Below are 20,484 nucleotides of genomic sequence, written 5' to 3' on the forward strand. Positions count from 1 at the left end.
AGCCCTTTGTTGACTGCCTCCTAAGAAAAAAACAAAACAAAAAACAATACCATGCCGGGAGTGTTGATTAACCATGGAGGGGCATGAGTGTCTTTCGTGACATCACAAAGGGCAGACACTCTTCGAACAAATACTTTCTGAAGAGTGAAGCGCACAAAAGTGAAAAGGTACAATTTTCTCATTTCAACGACCTTCGTAACATGGGACCTTTTAACATTCACTGTATTGACTTTTCTTAACTCGGCACAAAACGAGCTTCCGTCCGTACGTCTTCCCACGCCAAGCAGAGGAACAAACACACACTGACCGAAGAGCAAAAGGACCGTTACAACAGAAGAAGACAAACTCAGCACGACACCGGCACAACGTGTTCATTTCTACATGCATTCCGCGGGATCGCTTCACCCGAACTGCCGAGCGCCCCCGTCTCAACTGCCCCACCTCGGCGGCCCCTCGCCCGGCAGGCGGTGCTTCGACTCACTCCGGTACTAAAAATTCTTGGGGGTTCGAGGTGAAACGAGAGAACATTTTAATATCTACAAGGGAGTGTGGACAAACCGAAGAGAAAAAATGAAATTAAAATTGTTGATTGTGCATTTGATTAATTTTTTTTTTTTTTTCAAGGTTTTAAATCTCGAGGAGGGTAGCAGCAGTTTAGCCATAGAACAGTCTTCATTTTGTCTTTTGTACTAAGATATTAATGCAGTTTGGTCGTGAAGAATCACGTTCTTCATGAAAGATCAACTCGGTGATCTGAGCGAGTGGTTCGGATGATTGTGAGACACCATCGGTTATTGCTCAATGTAGGTGTCCTCTGTCCGAAAGAGAGAGAGAGGGAGAGGGAGAGACAGAGACAGACACAGACGCCCAAGCCTTTCGGCCGAGCGTCGTATCCAACCAAATCACAACCACGTGAAATTAAACGGGAACTAGCGCGCCACCAAAATCTCGCGCCCCTCCCGGAACTGAAAGCGTTAGCGGAAGCGGGAAAAAAAAAAACCGAGTCGGTCCCAAAACAGCGTCGCTCTGATGATGTAGAAGTGAACGTGAGAAACAGGCGAAGAACTCTCGACACATGAGAGATAAAAACCTCTGTTTGTTTAAAGAAAAAGAAAAAAAGGTACAGAACGCAAATTACCCTCAGCTCAAAGTGAAAACCTACGTGTGGAATTCACCACAGTTCCATGAATAACTGTGTGTTGCTGTAGTTATGCTCATATTCACTCTAAAACCAAGGACTTGACATGAAATAGCATTTCCGGCCACAACAACTGGAACAAGTTAGAATATTAGAAAATAATTTCATCTGTCTTTTTTTTTGTGTGTAAAGTAACATTTAAATCTCCAACCCATTGTTTACATTGTCAAATTCTTTGTGCATTGGATTTAAATGAGCCATCAGAGAGAGAAACAAAAACACTTGTGTGTGTGCGCAAGTTCTGGTCCATTCAAAACACCTTTCTGAGACAGAAACAAGGTTGATTGCACACACAGATACACGTTTAGACCAACTTGTCCATAGGTTGAGCAAAATAAGAAACAACAGACTTGTGATTTCTGCTTGTACAAAAGTGAAACAGGTTGTTTTTTTTTTTGCATATTTGAAGAGTTTCTTAAAATGTCTTAAAATTCATATCAGTATTTTGTTAATCATAGACTCTCGCTCTCCAGAAAAAGAGCCCTGTGTTTACAGCCTACCTAAGGAAAAAAAAGGCTTGATTTTTAGCTTCCTGCTGAAAGTGATGCTGGCTGGGGCTGGTAGAGGTATCAGAGCTCTTTGCGACATCACAAAGAGCTGATTTCTGGGGAGGAAATGAAGGATAGACGGTTCTGATTAAACCAAGCCAGGGGCAGATTCTTGTTACTTAGCACGCACAAGACGGGACCTTCCGCGCTACAAATTCAGAGCCACCTTGATATTAAGGCTCCGCGTCTGCCCTCCAATCGTCCTTCCAACCATGATCACAGCCGCTTCTTATTACAACAGCATTTATTTGCTTCCAGAGAGAGAGAGAGAGATGCACAGAATGAAGAGATCCTTAAGCTTTTCAAATGCCAGCTGATTCTGAAGAAGAAGACAAAAAAAGAAGAATGAAAAGAAACACAAACTTCCTGAGAATTGAATCAAGAACCTTACTGGTAGAGAGAGAAGTCATGGATTCTTAACTGTCACTGAGAGGTTGAAATCTGCTCTGCATTTCATATTTTTTTCTGGAGTATTCTGTAATATGAAGCCCCCCCCCCCTTTCCCATTCACATAAAATCACAGTTATACAAGTTTGTTAAAAATCATCTCAATAAGCTAATTTGTTGCTTTGTGTAGTGATCACCAGGGTGCCATAAGTTTTCTCACTTATTATAGCAAAATAATACGGAATCTACTGTTATTGCATCGTTCAAATTCTGAGACTACCTCATGTGCTGCGATATATAGATTCTTCCATGTTTGGTATTTGTCTTCAAGTGGATCATTTTAGGTCATTGTGTGTTTGTTTGTATTTTTTCTTTTGTATTTTTTTTTTTTTTTGCTAAATTCTCTTTGCATAATGCTAAACACACTGCTGTAAGTCTAGTTTTGCGACATGGTATTAGCTAAACTTGGCTAGCATCAGGAGGTAGTAGATAAAACAGCTGCAAAAACATCTAGCTCTACTGAGGTGGTGGAGGACGAGGAGGAGGAGGAGGAGGAGGAGGCGTTGTGCTCCGAGACCACGCACGGGTTTCTGACGGGTCAGAATTTGTGGCTCCATCCCATAATAGTCACAAAGAATATGTATATATCTATTTCATATATTTATGTATATGTATATAATCGTAGAATCTATGTATTTTCCGCCAGCTTTAGATTCTGTTGTCTTGTGTGGATGCTGCTCTCGGAGACTATTGGGAAAGCAGTGCATTGTTCGTTTTCCATCATTCTTTTTTTTTTTTTTTTTACAACAGACCTGTTATTCTGTGGCTCAGGTGAATCATAAACTAGCTTGCATAAATATGGCTCTGACATGAGAACAACCTAAGCAAATAGAATCACACAGATTTTTTTTGTTGTTGTTTTTTTTTTTTTTTTGCATATTAACCTAATAAAATATCACACAATCTTCTTTCTTTTTGCTTTTGGCCGACAAAATAGTTCCTGAAACCAGTTTAATGCTCTTGAAAAAAAAAAAAAAAAAGTGAGAGTATGGTTTGTCAATTGTTCTCAGTTTGCCACGTTTTCAGTGTTTCGATCATACTCAAATGCTTTCACATTTTGTGAAAAAAAAACTATTGTATATCAATTTTCTCGCGTTAAATAGAAGGAAAAAAAAAGATTTAAGCTGGAATTTAAAGGCTCAGTGCGTGACAACCAAAGGGAGCTACTGGCATGAAGCACAACATCCGTCTGTCTGTATTTAGTTTTGAAAGTCGCTCAGAATAAATAAACGCTGTGATCTGGTTCACCAATAATTATTAGAATTTATATTTACATAAAAAGCAGGTCCACTTGTGAGGTGGCTTCCATATTGGGCCACCTCGTACTGTTTCTGTCGCGCTCCAGAACGTTGATCTGCTCAGGGCTTCATGACTCGATGCCTGAAATCACAGCTGGTCAGATGGGACAAGAGAGGACAGTGACTTTACGTCGGCAGTGTTTGCAGTCTATTTTCTCACCATAGGGTGGTGCTAAATCTCCCACGCTGGGCCTTAAAAAAAAAAAAAAAAAAAAAACGCAAAATTAAACTTAAGAGTTGGGCCTGAGCTCCTGATAGGTGGAATTCTATTTTTTAAATAGAAGTCCTTTTCAAACCAGAAATAGGAATGCACGTTTTTGTCAGGAGACAATTTATGATTTTGCGAGAGAAAAAAAAATGCATTGAGTATGACAGAACACTGGGGTGAGCTAAGACTTGAGGGCTCTGCACCCCCGACTTCCTGATGGAGGGCAGGCAGAAAACAAAGGGGACCCTGAAGCGAGGCCGACGTCGACGCGTTGCTCTCCCGCAGCGCAGGGCCGCTGACGGAGAGAGACGAGCCGGCCAGCACCCTGTCATACCAGTAAGGTTTCTCTCCAGCACCGCATACCCTGCCGAGCGCCTCCAGTCCATTTCCTGTCACTCATTGAGTAGTTGGGACTTCTAAAACGTTGGTTTTGAATGAAAAAAAGAAAAAAGAAAAAATGGGGCCCCTTTTTCTCGTCTCCACGGCTTCATTGTTTCAGTTCGACGGAACGGAACAAAGTCCCCGCCTCACCCCGACAGGATGATTCTCGGAGCCGTGATCTTCCCCGGCTCGTCCGAGCTGCCAAGCCCGCCTTCCGGCAGTTACTAATCCGGTTAGCGGCATCCTGGGAGTTCCCATTAGTGGGGAAACCCTCCCGGAGCTGGACCGTCTCCTCATTAGACGTGCGCTCCCTTGATTCGGGCTCATCCTGGCTTATGCCGTTTACAAGCACAATTTAACTGCGGGCACTTCGCAGTGTTAGGGAAAGGTGCAGAGAGGTGTCGGCGAGGTGCTTCCACCAGAGGTGTGTCTGGTTGAAACTGCACTTCTTGACTAAAGTTGTCTCGTGACACTTACTGACCCCACCTAGTGGCCATTTACAGGGAGTTTGTGAACAGCAAACTGCAGGGGAGCAACCTCCAACGATGAAGCATCCAAACCCTATAGATCAGTTAGAAAACAACAGTAGGAATGCACCGATATCAGTATCGAGTGTCTGTACCCATACTGGGGTTGAGCACACACACCGCTACCTTGACACCTATACCATTTTGTTGAATTTGTGTTTGTAAGACAGTGAAACTTGTGTTCTAGGAAAACAGGCTGAGGAATGTTGCCCAAATAACTGAGGAAAAATAAGTACTTAGTATCTGTGAGTACTAAGGGACGCGCCCTAACATGGTAAAAAAAAAAGTGATATCGGTGCATCTAAAAAAAAAAAAAAAAAAAAAAAAAAAAAAAAAAAAACCTTACTTAGCCCTCTGTTTGGAGGCATCAGCCAAAAAAACAACAAAAAAACCACGCTCAGTTCTACATTCCTGCTTTTTGGGAATTTCCATGTTTGGATAAGGCAGTTTCAGCTTTGGCTGATTTCCAGAGCCTGTTGTCTGAGCGCACACGTTGTAAAAAGCAAGAGAGTTCACTGGGGAGCTCACTTCATGCTGCATCACACGAGGCCTTCCAAGCTCAGAGTGTTTCTGCACCAACGTGCAGCGATCTTCTGTGGGCCCTGACACTCGGAGACTTTGCCGCCGTGTCTTCTGAATCAACGCAGCCGTGGAGACTCGACGAGCCGACCGACCACTGACCGACCACTGACCGACCGACCGGCCGCAGCAAAGAGACGAGGAGAAAACGAGATGGTCGTCGGTGACGCCTGTGCGGCACCGCGGTAGAAACTTCTCAACGTTCTATTTCAATAGGTCTCCACAGAATAACGACTATAGCCATTTTTATGAAAAGGGGGAGAGGAAAAAAATATGCACAATGACGCCGTCTTCACAGCCACCAAAATGTAAAAGCCAAATAGATAATACGAAGACGAAAAGAACAAACAAAACACCAAATTATTAGAAAATCAAAGCAAAAAAAATTTAAACTTCAAGTACTATTAACAACAACAAAAAAGTCCACCTGGCAATATCATTTAGAAAAAAAAATGATATATATATTTATATATATATGTATAAACGACTGTGTCTCTCTGGCTGCCAGCGTCTCTACTCTTCTCAGGCCCTTCAGTGGACGACGCTCTGACCTGAAAAACTAAAATAAACAACAAACAAACAAAAAAGAAAACCTAACAAACAAAACTTAAGACCCGGCTCAATGGATGATGTTCACAGTTTCCGCAGGTCTCTGTGCGTGGTCCAGAGTTGTGGCAGGGGCGGGCGAGGGTGGGGTTGACGTCCCGCCTCCAGGACCCTCGTTAATGTAGAGAGAGAAGAGAAGAGAAGAGAAGAGAAGAGAAGAGAAGAGAAGAGAAAAGGAGAGAGAGAACAGGTTTGTTTGTGTCGGACTCTCCAGGTCAGTCTGGGGGTTCAGACAGGAGGAGAGAGGGGACGGGCGCCGGCGGGAAGGAATGCCCAAAAAACGTGTGCGTGTGTGTGTGTGTGTGTGTGTGTGTGTGAGACCCTGGCTAGACCCAGGGCGCTCGCCAGCCCCGTCCGTCCGTCGTTAGAAAGGTTCCTGTGAGTGATTGTGTGCACACACGGCTACAAGGATACTTGTTCCCTTCAGGGGTTTCCCAGAAGAACCCAAGTGAACCTTCCTCCTCCTCCTCCTCCTCCTCTTCCTCCCCCTCCTCCTCAGCGGTATCTCCACGCGAAGGCCCCAACGTTGGTCAAATGTCTTCCAAGCCAGCGAGTTCCAACTCTCACATCCTGATCCTTGCCGCAAACTCCCCTCCACACTCCAATGAGGGTCCGCCGCTCGCCCCACACCTCAGGGCTCCTGTTTGATGTAGTAGCTGCCTGAGCCGTTGCTCTCCTGGTCGGAGGTGCCCTGCGAGAAGGTGAACTCGTCCACCTCGGCCGTCTCCTCTTTCATCCGCATGAGAGACTCTGGACATTGGAGATGGGAGGGGGGGGACAGAGACACGCCAGACATGAGCCACTTGGTTTTGAGGATGCTGCAATCTTCACAAAAAAAAAAAACAACTAAATAGCGGATCTGGAACATCAATGTGTAAGCAGTTTAGAGCATAAGAAACCAGGTTTAAGATTGTCAGGGCCAGATGAAAGACGGAAACGTTGAAAAACACATTGCTGAAAATCCAATTCTGGGTGAAATATCCTTTGAAATGTGACCAGTGTCACTCTTGTCTATTCTTCTCAAGGCCTTTTCAGCATCTCATGAGGATCACAGCGATGCCGTGTCAGTGTCACATGACCTGGCTTCATTTTAACTTCTCACCAGTCGGCTCCATATGAACCACACTTGATTTGGTCGGTCCATCAGTCCACTCAACTCTCAACCTAAACTGGAGTAAACTGGAGAAATGCCACAATATTCTCTCACCCATTTTCCCCTCATAGCTTTGATTGTCATTTTGGCTGCGTTCAGACTGCAGGCGAATCTGATTCCAATCAGATTCCTTCTGAAATCCGATTTTTAGGGCCGACTGTCCACACTGCTTTCAGCAAGTGTCCAAATGGGATCTGGCTCTGTTCAGACTGGGCCACATTATTGACCCATCCGACGGGTCGCTGCAGCAACGACGTCGGAGCGGACGTCATATCACTGCGACAGAAACACTTTGCGATGCATGGCCCTGGAGCTTGGCTTGAGTGGAGCTACAGTATCTCCACACAGAACTGATGAGCCAATGAGTTTCCTCCTCTTGTCCAGGCACTGCCGTTTTCTACTTCTTCTGTCTGCTCCATTACGTTACAACTCCCGCACCTGGAATGGCGCCCTCTGGTGGTGCATTGGCTCTTAGCGACGGTCAGAACCCATCGGTGTGTTTGGAGCTGTTCACACTGAGACGCATCTGACCAAATGAGACTTTTCAATACGTTTAGCATAAATCAGATTTCATGTGATTTGTGACTGTTCAGACTACATAAGAGCCATCTGGTTTCAATCTGGATGGGATCAAATTTGGATTTTGGCCGGCAGTCTAAACGTGGCCTTGGTTCTCTACTCGATGTTCATATTTCCTTTTCCGATTCAGACGCGCAGGTTTTTTTTGCAGTTGCTATGAATGCAGATGGAAAACATGGGCGTAAGCAAGCAGTCCAAAAACAACCGCTATATTTGGCAGCATACCGGAATCACACATGGAGCACTGCAGTGTAAAAATGCAGCCGTCGACGTTCACACCTACTTTGAAACAAACATGCATATATGTGCGTCTTTAATTGGGCGAAACTCATCCTCTCCAGCTGCATGGGGTTGAGGAAACGACCACAATGAACACACGCAGACGTCAGGGTTGATTTGCAGTGGGACATGCAGCGTCAGCCCCTCCCCCGAGCACCAGCTCCTGCTCAAACAGCCTCACACGGCTCGCTGCCATGCTGGATTTTTTTTTTTTTTTTTTTTCTTTTGCTCGTTTTTTCTGTCATTAGTGTGACGTTACCTGATTGGTGCGATTGGTGGAGGTGGGTTCGAGGTCGGGGCCGATTGGGCCCCTGGGGAGGGTAGGGGGGCGGGCTCTGCTCGTGGTACCCCGAGAAGCCGCTCCTCTTCCTGCCTGCCTGACTGAAGGGCCGTCGACCAACCGGAATCTTCCTCTCTAAACACCAAGCCAGACTCGGGTGAGCGACCAGGGGCTCGTTGCACACGGGCACTTCAGCTGACGGGAATTTGCTTTGCGGACGCTTACGATTAGACATCAGGGAGGAAAATTTTAAGGGAAAATATATATATATATATATATATATATATATATATATATATATATATTTTTTTTTTTTCAAAAAAGGTGAGAGATTCAGGTGAATTTCTTCTATGTGATTTGCCCATTTGAATAAGCCCCTGGTAAGCTGCAATCAGACTGCCAGCCCATAGAGAGCAGATGGACTATTAGAGACAGAAATCAAGGCTGCAGGGATCTCGTGTGGAAGTCTGTGGGCGTCAGCGTGCACACACCGACCACATTGACACTCAATATTTCAAATCATTACTGTGAGATGTGGCAAATTGTCGTGCTGAAGGCGAACAAAAAAAAAATATGTTGGCTTTTAATAAGTTGTATAAGTCGTGTCAACTACTGAAGACAAACGACCTGAACTTTTTCTGCATGCAAGATCAACAATTGTTTAGTCCTCCAGCTCCAATTAAGTGTTCAAAGAAGAAAACTAGTGAAAATTCTGCCCAAGTTGTGATTCAATGTTTGGATGAGTACTGACTCTACAGAGAGAGAGTCAGTGGATTACAGTAGTGGAAGAAGGTTTTTGGACACCTGATGATACATCTGTGCTTCATAAGTCCAGTCGCCCACAACCGCATCCTCCCTTCTGAGCCAAAACGTGATGTTTCACCAAGATAATAATGTTCCACATTTTTGCTGATTTTTGTCTTGTCAACAATAAACAATAAAAAAAAAAATTGTGTTTGTGTCCATCTGGCGCAAAAACACATTTTGAACCACAAGCATTTCATGATAAATTTTAAGGTGTCCAAAAACTCAACTTTCCTCAACTGTAAGTAGCCCGATTACAACTTTCAACAGCAGCTGTGCTCCGCTGGCAGTCACAGACGTCCACACAGAAAACATGTGTCAATGCAGTGTTTGGATCTGCTCGTTCTGAGCCTGTAGCCCCACGTTGGGACACGACACCAGGCTTCCCCCTCAAACACCTGCACTACTGTCCAAAGACCACCGCCAGATCTCAAACGTGCCACCGCGACCACCAGAGGGAGCCGACAGTGTTGATCAGAGGCTGTCTTACTCAAAGAAGGGCCGGGAATGACTTCCTGTGAGTGACGCCAGGGGGGGAAGGTGTCAAATATCCCGGACGCACCAGACAGGTGAGCAAGCGTTTCCACCGTGATTGATCCAGCGACAGTCAAGAGGAGGAAGGCAAGCGGGGGAGAGAGAAGCGAAGAAATGAAAAACGACAGACAGTCTGGTGAGACTGATCACTCACTTTTCTTCTGTCCTTTGTACTGCTGGGCTTTTTTCTTCTGCTTGGGTACAGACTGAGGCATTTCCCTGTTGCCTGAAAGAAGGCAAAGCGATGAGATGAGGTGAGCGCTAAGAAACAAAAAGCAAATGTTGGTTGAGTGTCTTACAGGTTGCGCAACATCGGTGATGTCAAAAACAAACTGTCAATTTAATTTGATGTAAGTAACATGTAATCTGCTGGTTCTGCTTGCTGGGGAAAAAAAACTGTCTTTAACTGGGCTAAATGTACTTGACCAATTCGATACGAGCATCACACCTGTTCCTGACCTACACAGAAGTGAGGCAGGAAAGTAAAGGCTTCTTTAGTTTTGCTCTGTCTTTTGAAGAAAGGCCTGCCCATACACTCCTTTCTGGAAAGTATCCCCTTTGTGATGTCACAAAGGGCAGTGATCCCTCTCCCGTGTTGCTGACAACAACTCCAACCAATTTTTCCTTTCATCCCCCTCCAAAAAAAAGGAGGCCTGTGCAACAAAGGCTGCGTTCAGACTGCAGGCAAATCTGATTCAAACCCGATTTCAATTTTTAGGGCTGACTGTCCACACTGTTTTAAGCTAGTGTCCAAAAGGGGATCTGGCTCTGTTCAGTCTGGGCCACATTATTGACCCCTCTGACAGGTTGCTGTGGCAACGACGTCGGAGCGGAGGCACCGTCTAGCGCGTGTAGCGTGTGACGTCATAATTGCGAGCGCCTCACTTGTAGCAGTACATGCGCTGGAGCTTGAGACTGAGACGCGTCTGTCCAAATGCGATTTTTACCAACTACCGCTTGAAGGTGGTTTCAAACCGTTCTGCAAAAATCAGACTTCATGTGGTTTGTGACTGTTCAGACTACAAAACAGCCATCCGGTTTCAATCTGGATGGGCAAAAATGTGGATTTTGCTTGGTGGCAGTCTGAACGTGGGTTAGCGTCAGCATCAGTTTGGACAGGAAGCTAGCGCTCATTTATTTATTACATTTTTTTTTTTGCAGCAGGCTGTATACAGAGGGCTAAATATTCCAGAATTTAAATTAGAATTAAATTAAAGACACCAACGCGGCGCCCTCTTACTCTGCGCGGCCGGCGGCTGCAGCTGGTAGCCCGTCAGCTGGCACCAGCCGACGGGGTAGAGGTCCGGCGACTCGCAGTCCACCCACTGGTCGTACTCGTCCTCCCAGCCGTCGAAGTGGATCCTCAGCAGCCGGTGCACGATCCTCGTCACCGTGGCAACGCACACCAGCCGCGGCTCCATCAGGTCCACCGCCTCCAGCTTCATGCCTTGCCGGAAACCGTGATTGGGAACCTCCTGCACCGTGGGGGGGGGGGGTGGAACAGATTCAAAACGGCGTCACTGAGGTGAGAACGCTTCGACGATGCGTTCAAGAGAGCTCTCCACGGGGGGGGGGGGACGACTGGAGGAAGCGAAGGAACAAAACGGTTCATCTCTGCCTCGGACAAAAATGAGACTACAGAGTCTTCCTCGGACGCCTATTTCCCCGCCGCATGATCGAACCTCGTCTGTGGTGGCGAGTCTAAAGAAACTCACACAATCACTCAACTTAACAGAGTTGTCTGTTTTCAAGCAGCAGAGCTGAGATGGAGGGTTTGACCTCCTACTGGCTGCTCTGACATCATAGAATGGTGGTTCATGTTATCTTTGGTCCAATGCTGTTTCTGATTTAACCCCTGGCCCTCCCTTAGAACTGTGAGTCATGTTAGGCTCATTGGGTATCATTCAAATTTTTTTTGACAGTGCAAATTTTGATACCTTCGTTTTGATGCCGGTTCCACAACCTTTTTTTTTTTTTATATCATATGTTTTAAAACCCAATTTAAACAACACTAAAACACATTACAAGCACAAAGGCTTCATTTTCCATTTGACTGCTGATTTCCTCCAGTTAGAGGTTGGAGGTTGGTTAGAGTCCTTGGCACAAATGTTTTTGCCTTTGTTTTGTTTTGATCCACCTCAATGAAGTGGAGCCACACACACCTCTTTGGCACGATGCTAAGATTTTTATCCATTTCTCCACATTCAATAGTATGGGAGCATTTTGGTCGGTGCTACAAATGCATTGGCTCGGTAGGCAGTGGTAGACATCCACTGCGACCAGTCAGTGACTTTCTGTCTCATCTCAGTCTGGGATGGTTTTATATGAGCAGTTTTCACCAGCGATCCAACATGCTGACTATGATGCAACTTGTGTGGAAAGGCAATAAACCGAGACAATGCAATGGATGTCAGATAAAAAAAAAAAAAAAGAAGTTACCCATTTACATCTGGGCAGCACAGTCATAAATTCTGAATGCATTGTGGGAAATCTCTATATTCTCTCAGCTCATGTTACTGTAACACGTCACTGTATCTTTGCACAAGAGTCAGAACGAAACAGAGAACGAGCGCCAAGTGGTTGGAGGCAGGGGGTAAATAAAAGCTGGACACAGACTGTCACACAGGCTAGAGACTCATTTACAATCAGCTTTTTCAGCAACTCATCTTGCGGTTTCACACGTTAGCGTCAACACTCACACCGCTGGTGTTACTTTTAGATGTGGCAAAGTTAAATTGGGTGTGCTACAGATCGTCCCTGCTGGTAAACACTGACATAACAGGGATTTAGAACTGAATAAACAGAAGACAGTATTGAGCAGAGTGACGGACACCAACCTTGTTGAAGAGCTTGACAGGAGCAGCTATTGAACCCGATTCTCTGAGGTAGTCGAACCATTTAAATGGCAGTTTAGTGTACCCTGGAAGCAGAGCCCGTGTTTAGTGAGGAGCAGAGCAAACACATTGTTCCTTCTGGCCAGAGTGTGACAAATGTATTGGCCAGAACAACTGGCTTTTGATAGAAGATTTTAAAATTGCACATTACTATTTTAAAAAACAAAAAACCCCACCAGGTTTACATTAAAAAGAAATCTTTTAATGAGTTGAGATTTTCACATTCCACTCAAATGTGAAATTGTATCAAAGACACTAGGGTGGGATGAGTAGTTTCTTCTAAGTGCAGCACAGTGCTTTTATCAAAAAGCAGGATAAAAAAGTTTTCCCAGCTTAGTCAAAGAGCTGCTTTGCAAATTCCCAAATCAGTAAATGACTGTTTACTGTCTCGGATACTGCAGGACAAAATCAGGTTTTAGACAACAACCGAGGGAAAACACGACGCGGGGGGGGGGCTGCATTCAAAACCCAAGAGAGTGCAGAGGCAGGCATGTTACCTCTAGGGGGCGTGAGTTCAATGTTGTTGATTTCACAGAAGCCAACAGGGAAGATGGAAGGGGAGGTGCTGTGGTAGCAGAACCAGTCTGAGCCGTCGACCGCCTCCGAGCCGTCGATCCCGATCATGAGGTACCCGTCTGCCAACACCTGCAGCCGAGGGGGGCGGGGCGGGGACGGCAGAGGGGGGCGGAGTTAGCCGGGAGAAGCTCGACGGGGGGGTCCGCTTAGTGACGGGAGTTGGTCGCCGCTCACCTTTCTTACAGTGGCTACACATATAGCTGAGAGGTTGAGTGGGTCGATGGCTTCTAACTTCATGCCGTCTTTAAACCAATCCCCATTCTGGTCCACGTCCCTCACCTGGTGGTTCACACACAGAGGAAGACAAAAGCATGAAGGGGAGAATTAGTTGCGGCAAAGTTGCTTTCTTTTTACAATAACAGCATAAAGAGCACGTTAACAGCAAGTCCAAGTCTTACACAGACAGAAATGACATGTGCACGAGCTCTGTGAGCTCCGTTCTGAGGGAAAGTTTCTCTTCTGATTTACCTTCTGGAATAATTGCGGAGGGGCATCGACCAGACCGTCCATCTTCTTTGAAACATCTGAAATGTGAACAGATTCAAAACGGCGTCACTGAGGTGAGAACGCTTCGACGATGTGTTCAAGAGAGCTCTCCACGGGGGGGGGACCGGAGGAAGCGAAGGAACAAAACGGTTCATCTCTGCCCTCTGGCTCTGCGGCAGACACGCACACCTGTGTCTGCCTGACAGCTGCTGCACGGTGGGAGGAAGTACCGACGCGCCGAGCTGCGTTTCCACGAAAACTGAGAAGACGGGTAAAATCCACAGACGTGGGTAAACTCTCGGGAACCTGAGAGTTCCCGAGAGTTGCTCAGCCTATGTTGATGAGCAGCTGCTGTAAAGGGCTGGTAGATCAATTTGAGAACAGCTCTGCTAAAATGCTTTATTTATATGTGTACATGAACAGAGGTTCCACAGGAGGCAAATCTGCAGAAGCCAATTTACCCCGTGACGTCACTGCCGGCGCGAGGAAGACGCGAGTCTTGGGAAAACAGGGATGGACATCGAGTCATTTGGTCTCCCAGTCAGATTGCAATTAACTGATTGGCAACTTGTTGCAGAGCCAAGAGAGACTAGAAGTGCTCATTTTCAATTTTATTTATTTATTTATTTATTTTTAAATGTTTGACTTTTAAAAACCAACGTTGACCTCAAAGCGCTTTCCTTGTAATGAAATCCAAGCAGTGCACACACAGGGGGAGAATGAGAAGCTTGTTACATGAATATGAAAAGAGGAGAAAACACAGCTGTGATCATTCGTCCTCACGCACAAGAGCGAAGGGTTCGCAATACTCAACTGAAAGCAGCCCTTGCCAGAGGAAAGACTCCCTTCCCCCACGTGTGTGTGTGTGTGTATGTGTGTGTGTTTGTGCGTGGCTGTTATCTCATACTGTTAACGGCGCTCACCAACAGTGTGATCCCGTGTGATTACAGCCCTGCATGCTGCTACTGCTGCTGCTACTGCTGCTGCTGCTGCTTGCGACAGACAAAACCGACACCAGCACGTCGTTGTGCAGCTTCCACACCCGCTCTCATTCTGAGGGATGCTTTTATTATTTACAGTGCAAGCTGAAACTGATGTTTGCGTGTGTGTAATTCAATAAAACTTTTACAACTCAAGATCATTGACCTTGCACCACTGGCTTTGCAGTACAGGAACCTAAGCATTGCTTCTTTTTTTTTTTGCTTACCAGTGCGCACTGTAACACAGTTCAAATTGTGCAAATCTCACTTTGCCGCCATGTGACCTGCTAGACGACAGACCGAACCAACGGCAAGCAAGTCAACAAGCTGCATCCTGCAGCATGAATAGCATTTCCTCTCTCGATGTCCCCTCCCTGGTCTGTTCTGAGAACAAGCCCGCATGTATTTCAAGCATCTGGAGCAAGTTACAAGCCCTCGCGTGGCCTGTGCATTAGTCCCGATTCCCACCGTGAAGTTAAGCTCAGTCACTCTTGCAGAGAGACAGCAACCCTTAAAGAAATTGTCATTTTCCACGGATTCCAAAAGCAAATCAGCTGCAATGAGGCGCGAGCAGACGATAAGACACGAGAGCGAGACGCGGCCGCCCCGAGCCGCTCACAGAAACCACAGAAGAAGACCGGCAGAGGCTGCCAGCGGCAAAACAATGGCCTTCTGCAAAGGAACTGAGCCTGGATGCTGCCGCCGCTGCTGCTACAGCGGACATTTCTTCAGAAGTGGAGCTGCTTCTATAGTTAGAGTGAACGTAAAATACTTCCCGCAGTGGGAGACGTGCTTTCGCTTTGATCCAACTGGCTTTGGCCAGAGTTCAGTGAAAACGCCACAGCGCTCGCCGCTTGCCGCCAACATGTGGCTGCCGTGCATTGTTGCGCTGCAATCTGATTGGTCCGTCTGAAATATGCGACCGAGGGTTCGCACAGTCGCCGACCAGATTCTTCCTCCCGTCTTTCAAACACTTCCTATCGGTTCTTTTACCAGATGTGATGAATGCAAAAATATGAGGAAGTCTTTTTTTTTCTATCTGATGTTCCAGGTTGTACTGAACCAATGAATAACGTTGTCTGTATTTGTCTTGTGTTTAATGTCTGCAAACCCACCTGGATGTTTTTGACGGAAGCTATAAGAGCAGCAATTAAAGGGGTCAAACACTGATTGAACGCAAATCATCCAACTGAATAAAATGCTTATCTTCTACAAAAAAAAACAACATTCGTTCTAAGATGCTGAAGACAAAAAACGTTCATGGATTATTATTATTATTTTTTTTTTTTTGTGGACTCACCCGATCGTTTGAAGCGGTGTCCGATGCTGCGCGACCAGCCTATGTTGTGGATGAGGGGGCTGAACATGTGGCACCAGAAGTCATCCGTCCTGTCCTCGCTCTCCTCATAGACCAGCCTGAGGCGACCGCCAATTACCTCCTCCACTAGCGCCACCCGTGTCCGGCACAGGTAGTTCTTATCCACCACCTCAACCCGCATCAGCTTCTTGAAGGGAAACTGCATGTTCTCGTGCACCTGCGGTTGAAAAATAAAAAAAAAAAAATGAAAAGAAGGCAAAGATTTAGGAGGATGGGTCAATCCAAGTGACACACGTTAACAGAGGAGTGCAAATGTTTGAACCATTTTCAAGCATAATATGGAGCCTTGAAGAATTCTTGTTAAAACTAAAGAGTTACACATGGCCTTCATTACACAAGCGCTTTGCACATCACTACATTATTGGAAAAAGTATTAACACCATTAAAATTTTACTCACTCACAATTAATGTCGTTAAGTGTTTGCTAGAGATTTTATGTGTGTGTTTCAGGGAGGTTGGCTGCATCGGAGGCACACAAACAAGTGGAAATGATGTTGTTTGTTGTTCATAACGAGATAATAAAACTAAATTCTCAAAGTTTTTGGACTCTGGGTGAGTTGCAAGTGACGTCATATTGCTGAAACAGCCAGTTCTGAGCAGGACGGACCAGTGCACGTGCAGAAGCATGTGGGTAAATGTTGGCGACTGCACCAAAATAAACTGCACTTGGAGACTAAAGACTGATTCTTGGCGCAGTGCAGTAAATCACAAATGCGTGAGGTGTCCAAAAACTTTGGTTATGATGTTGGCTACATACACACAGAGTTCACCAGACTTTGGCAGCATCTTCCATCGCTCTGCTGGGCAGATGATGGCTTTGCAAGAGTGCTCAGTGTGAGGTGATGCACAGGTGGTCCCGTCCCACCCAGGAATCTTATCCCCCCTTTCTCCCATTTAACAGGAATTTTAATCAATAACAGTCAGTGGCATGGCAAGCCAAAAGCCAAACTCTCTCATCTGGTGCAGAGTGCAAAGGTCATGGGAAGGACATGCGACCCATCCCTACAGGCCCTTTATGAGCAGGCTGTTCTTGGGCACATGTATTGGACTCCTGTGTTGGGCGACGGTGTGGCGCTGCTCTTCAGGGATGTGCAGTGTGACCTTTCATTGTGTTGCATGATAAGTTACATGTGTCCTAATGCTATGTAGATCTTTGTGAAAGACAGCAATTTGTGCAGCATTGAAGTCAAAAGACTAGACTACTTATCCTAGGCATTTCCTGTGTACTAATTCTGTTTCAGTTGATCAGTATTCTGCAAAATGTGTCGTTTACGTGAAAAACCACACGTAAACATCAGAGTTTCACCTTCTGCTTAAGTTTGCCAGTGTTTATTTTCCAGTCCTACCTTGGTACTAAAGTCAGGCGGCAGTGTTTTAGCTCCAGTGAGACGCTTGACAAGAAAAGCTTTCCAGTTAGAGTACTTATGCTGTATGCCTGCAAGGACAAAGCACGGAGACGGTCAGCATCACGGCCCGGGCACTCGGACACAACACTGCCATTCAGCCGCACTTACTTTTTGGAGGTACGAGGGGTTTGCCGCTTGAAGCACACCAGCCGACGGGGTGCACCTCTGGGATACATAGATTGCACCAGAAGTCTTTGCTGGTGTCATTGTCAAAGCCTTCATACCTCAGGAGAGCCTTGAACCCTGCCAGGCAGAAAGAAACAGATCAGTGTCCCCAAGGTCACAAACCAAATGACTTTGTTTTTCACTCCGTGTGGCTCAAGCAGGCCGTGTTCCTCAGGAGCTGAAGATAGAAGTAGCTCGAGATAAATCTAGAAGATGATTGACAACTAAGAATTCAAAATCAAGAATGTTCGATTAATCTTTTTGTTCACGGATAGATGAGTAATTTATTTTTTAGTCTTTAGTTTCCGCTCGATCCATCAGGAAGCGAGGCGTGTTCATCTGTCAAAGGTGTGTTTAGCTCATGGGCCTGCGATTATTATCATTATTATTACTATTATTTTTAAAGGGTTTGAAATCAAAGTAGAGAAGGATTTTTGCAGGAGAAAAAAATCTTCACAAATAAAAGTAAATAAAGAATTTACCAGAAAAAAATTCAGTAAAGTCCACTGTAAGCAGCAACTGAACTCTGACCATTAAAATGTGCGATGACACTTGAAAATAAAAATGATTCCCAACAGAATCAAAGCTTTTCTACATCGACATGAAATGACATTTCTTGCAGCCCCCTTACCTGCTAGCTTAATGATTTCTGCTATCCAGTACACTTTGGTGGAGAGGTTGGTGTCCGAGTTGACCACTTCCACCCTCACTCCCTCGTCGATGTCTCCCCAGCACTTCCCCATAGGGGCCTTAAAACGCGCAGAGGAGGCGGCAAAGTGACTTCGCTGAACAGTGACCAATCAGGCGCTGCAACAAGGTCAACAACACTTCCACTCACATGCTTGAAACAGCTCACTGGCGCTCCAGTTGTGTTATTGCTACAGATGTACCGACCCCAGTCAAAGCTCTCTGCAGGGACCACTGCAAGGCAAGCGTCACAGGTTTGAGCCAGTGTATTATAATGAACGCAGGTCAGCAACATTACTGCAGTGTGAACGCATACCAGCTTTTGATTTGGACTGGTTCTGTTGACTTGCTTGGTACTGGGCGTAAGCAGCCAGCTTTGCCATTAGAGGCTGTTTCTGCAGAACTTTTGCTTTTTTCGTTGGTGGTTTGCCCTGAAAACGCACCAGAAAATCTCGTCAATATTAACCAACTGGTCATAGTGAGCGAAATACATCACAGTGGCAGCAAAGGAAGCCCTCACCTGTAGTCTCGCCAGGATGCTGGCCTTTTTGGAATTGGAGGAATAGCTCCTCGAACACGACACGCTGCAGAAGCGCTTCGTTTTGGAGTAAAAAGCATCCCGCACGCCCACCATTCCACACATCTCGCACGTCGCTGTGGGGGAAAAGAGAGGCAACATCTTGACACGGTCAGGCGTACACTTGGCGAACTCCTTTCACCGACAGGATTGCAAAAAAAAAAAAGAGAAGGGCAACGAAAGAGGAAGTTGCAAGTTCCCATTCAGACGCTCACCCATTCCGGCCTTGCCGTCGGGGTAGGTGTAGACCTGGCCGTTGTTCTTGATGATGGGCAGGCTAGCGGGGATGGAGGGCACCACCTCATCATCGCTGTCCTCTGAGCTGGAGCTGCTGGTCGACTCCTCACTGCAGCTTTCATAGCCATCGTACATCCCGAACGAGTCTCTCCGCTTTCGCTCTGAACGTGGGGTGCGTTCAGCCTTTACGGTCAAGGGAGGGAAAGCGGTGGGGTGGGTAGATAAGAGTGAATGTGTGGAGCATCGCAATGCAGTGAAGGACAACTTTCTTGCAAAATGATGGCCGTGACAGCCTGCTCAAATGGAAGCAATCACCGCTTACTATGGTGCAGGCGTATACATTTCACTCCCAGGAGACAATAAACAATAATAAATATATTAACTTAGTTGACGGGTAAAAATAGCAAATGAGCATAAATTACTACGAAATATGAGTCAAAAATCTTTCTAAAGCGAATGGACGTTATTTAAAACATTAGCGAGGTGTGAAATATTATTTGTAATCAAAGGCGGTATTTTGAATTCACCAAGTACACCGCATTTAGGTTTTGTCAATGAAGCTGACTCGAAATACTTAATTGCAACAATTAATTACAACTACTACCGTAAATCCTCGCGACTTATCAATAAGCCATTTTCTAAGAGTAGTTTTCTGAGAGTTCACAAGAAGTCAAACGTAAGCGAAAATGTTTATTTTTATCCTAGCCTGCCTACTTCCTGCTCCGAGCATCACAGGTGGCATCCCTGCACGCAATGTAAATTGCATTCGTTTAGCAAACACAGAGATGAAAATCCATAAATCAGCCACTATTAATGCTCGGCCCAGTGCAATGTAAATAAAATTGAAAGGCAGAGCGATTTTGCACAACAGAAAAGGGGCGGCCTGACAGAAATAGCTACAGATGCTAACTAGCCATAGCAACCTCTAGCTAGCGGAAACCCGTTTTTCCAGTTTTTTTTTTATTCACCGAAACGTAACTTTTTGTTTTTCGTTGCAAATGTGTATGCGCGTACACACAATACGAGTAATATCGTGCTTGTTTTAATTCCAGCCCTGGGTTTGGAGTGTTTTCTATTAATAAACGCTGGGCTGAGCCACTGGCTAGCTACCATAAACAGATAACAACAAAGGAGGAGCGCTAGCCCGAGCAAATCCTGTGCAAACGGAGGCTCACGGCCCTAAAACCTTCCAACTTTACTCACCAAATCTCTTGCGTCTTCCATCAGCCCTTCATATAGGAAACGTTCGAGCGGACGGCGCTGACAAATGCAAAAGACAGCCCCAGCGCTAGGTTGGGGGGGAACAGTTTTGGCTTTGATATATCAAAGTCCAAATGAATACTACCAAGCAGGATATCAACAAATTACTCGGCCTCTTGTGCGCATATGCGAGCGTAACCTACTTTCGCGTGATTGGCCAGTGGCGAATGGAGGTCATCGACCCACTCAGAAACAAAACAGTGGACTGTAAGGAAATGAATGAATGGCCATTTGGATTACAGACCTTCCGTGACATTCCCGTGAAAACAGCAGCGGCAGCAGTAGTTGAGAAGAGCGCAACGGTGTGAGACCGTCTGACATCAGATCTGATTTCATTTGTGGCTCCGAGTATAAACGCGACGGGCATGAACCTTCCTTTAAACCTTTTGTATGCGGCAACATTAAAGTTAAAATTCT

The 20,484-nt window shown here is 45.7% G+C and overlaps 1 protein-coding gene across 5 annotated transcripts; it reads right to left on the reverse strand.

Annotated features, from left to right (window-relative positions):
- Nucleotides 1-596: 596 nt before the first annotated feature.
- Nucleotides 597-20,426, reverse strand: mbtd1 (mbt domain containing 1). Of its 5 annotated transcripts, XM_076033668.1 has the most exons (18): nucleotides 20,211-20,260; nucleotides 20,011-20,095; nucleotides 18,786-18,990; nucleotides 18,514-18,647; nucleotides 18,310-18,424; nucleotides 18,145-18,227; nucleotides 17,938-18,055; nucleotides 17,250-17,384; nucleotides 17,082-17,170; nucleotides 15,658-15,892; nucleotides 13,360-13,415; nucleotides 13,066-13,170; nucleotides 12,813-12,960; nucleotides 12,259-12,341; nucleotides 10,662-10,896; nucleotides 9,576-9,647; nucleotides 8,063-8,218; nucleotides 597-6,542 (listed from the first exon to the last, which is right to left on the reverse strand). In XM_076033668.1, exons 1-18 carry the CDS (start codon nucleotides 20,243-20,245, stop codon nucleotides 6,424-6,426), a joined length of 2,208 nt encoding a protein of 735 aa, XP_075889783.1. In that variant the 5' UTR covers nucleotides 20,246-20,260; the 3' UTR covers nucleotides 597-6,423. The 5 variants fall into 5 exon arrangements, with proteins under 5 accessions (XP_075889783.1, XP_075889782.1, XP_075889779.1 ...); XM_076033667.1 differs by lacking the exons at nucleotides 20,011-20,095; nucleotides 20,211-20,260 and adding an exon at nucleotides 20,312-20,426; XM_076033664.1 differs by lacking the exon at nucleotides 20,211-20,260 and having other exon boundaries at nucleotides 9,576-9,682.
- Between the last annotated feature and the right edge of the window lie 58 nt (nucleotides 20,427-20,484).

This window comes from Nelusetta ayraudi, unplaced genomic scaffold (assembly GCF_046127955.1).
Source record: "Nelusetta ayraudi isolate G7.1 ecotype Tasmania unplaced genomic scaffold, CSIRO-AGI_Nayr_v1 ptg000042l, whole genome shotgun sequence".
NCBI classification, from domain to species: Eukaryota; Metazoa; Chordata; class Actinopteri; order Tetraodontiformes; family Monacanthidae; genus Nelusetta; species Nelusetta ayraudi.

What these genes read in the sequence shown, in the direction of transcription:
- mbtd1 (XM_076033668.1), bottom strand. Translation starts at nt 20,245, where the DNA reads ATGACCTCCATTCGCCACTGGCCAATCACGCGAAA. An exon ending in GCAGCCGCCGGCCGCGCAGA is followed by an intron (nt 9,648 to 10,661) that starts GTAAGAGGGCGC and finishes GCCTTCTTTCAG; the next exon opens with GCAACAGGGAAATGCCTCAG. An exon ending in CCACCAATCGCACCAATCAG is followed by an intron (nt 6,543 to 8,062) that starts GTAACGTCACAC and finishes TCCAATGTCCAG; the next exon opens with AGTCTCTCATGCGGATGAAA.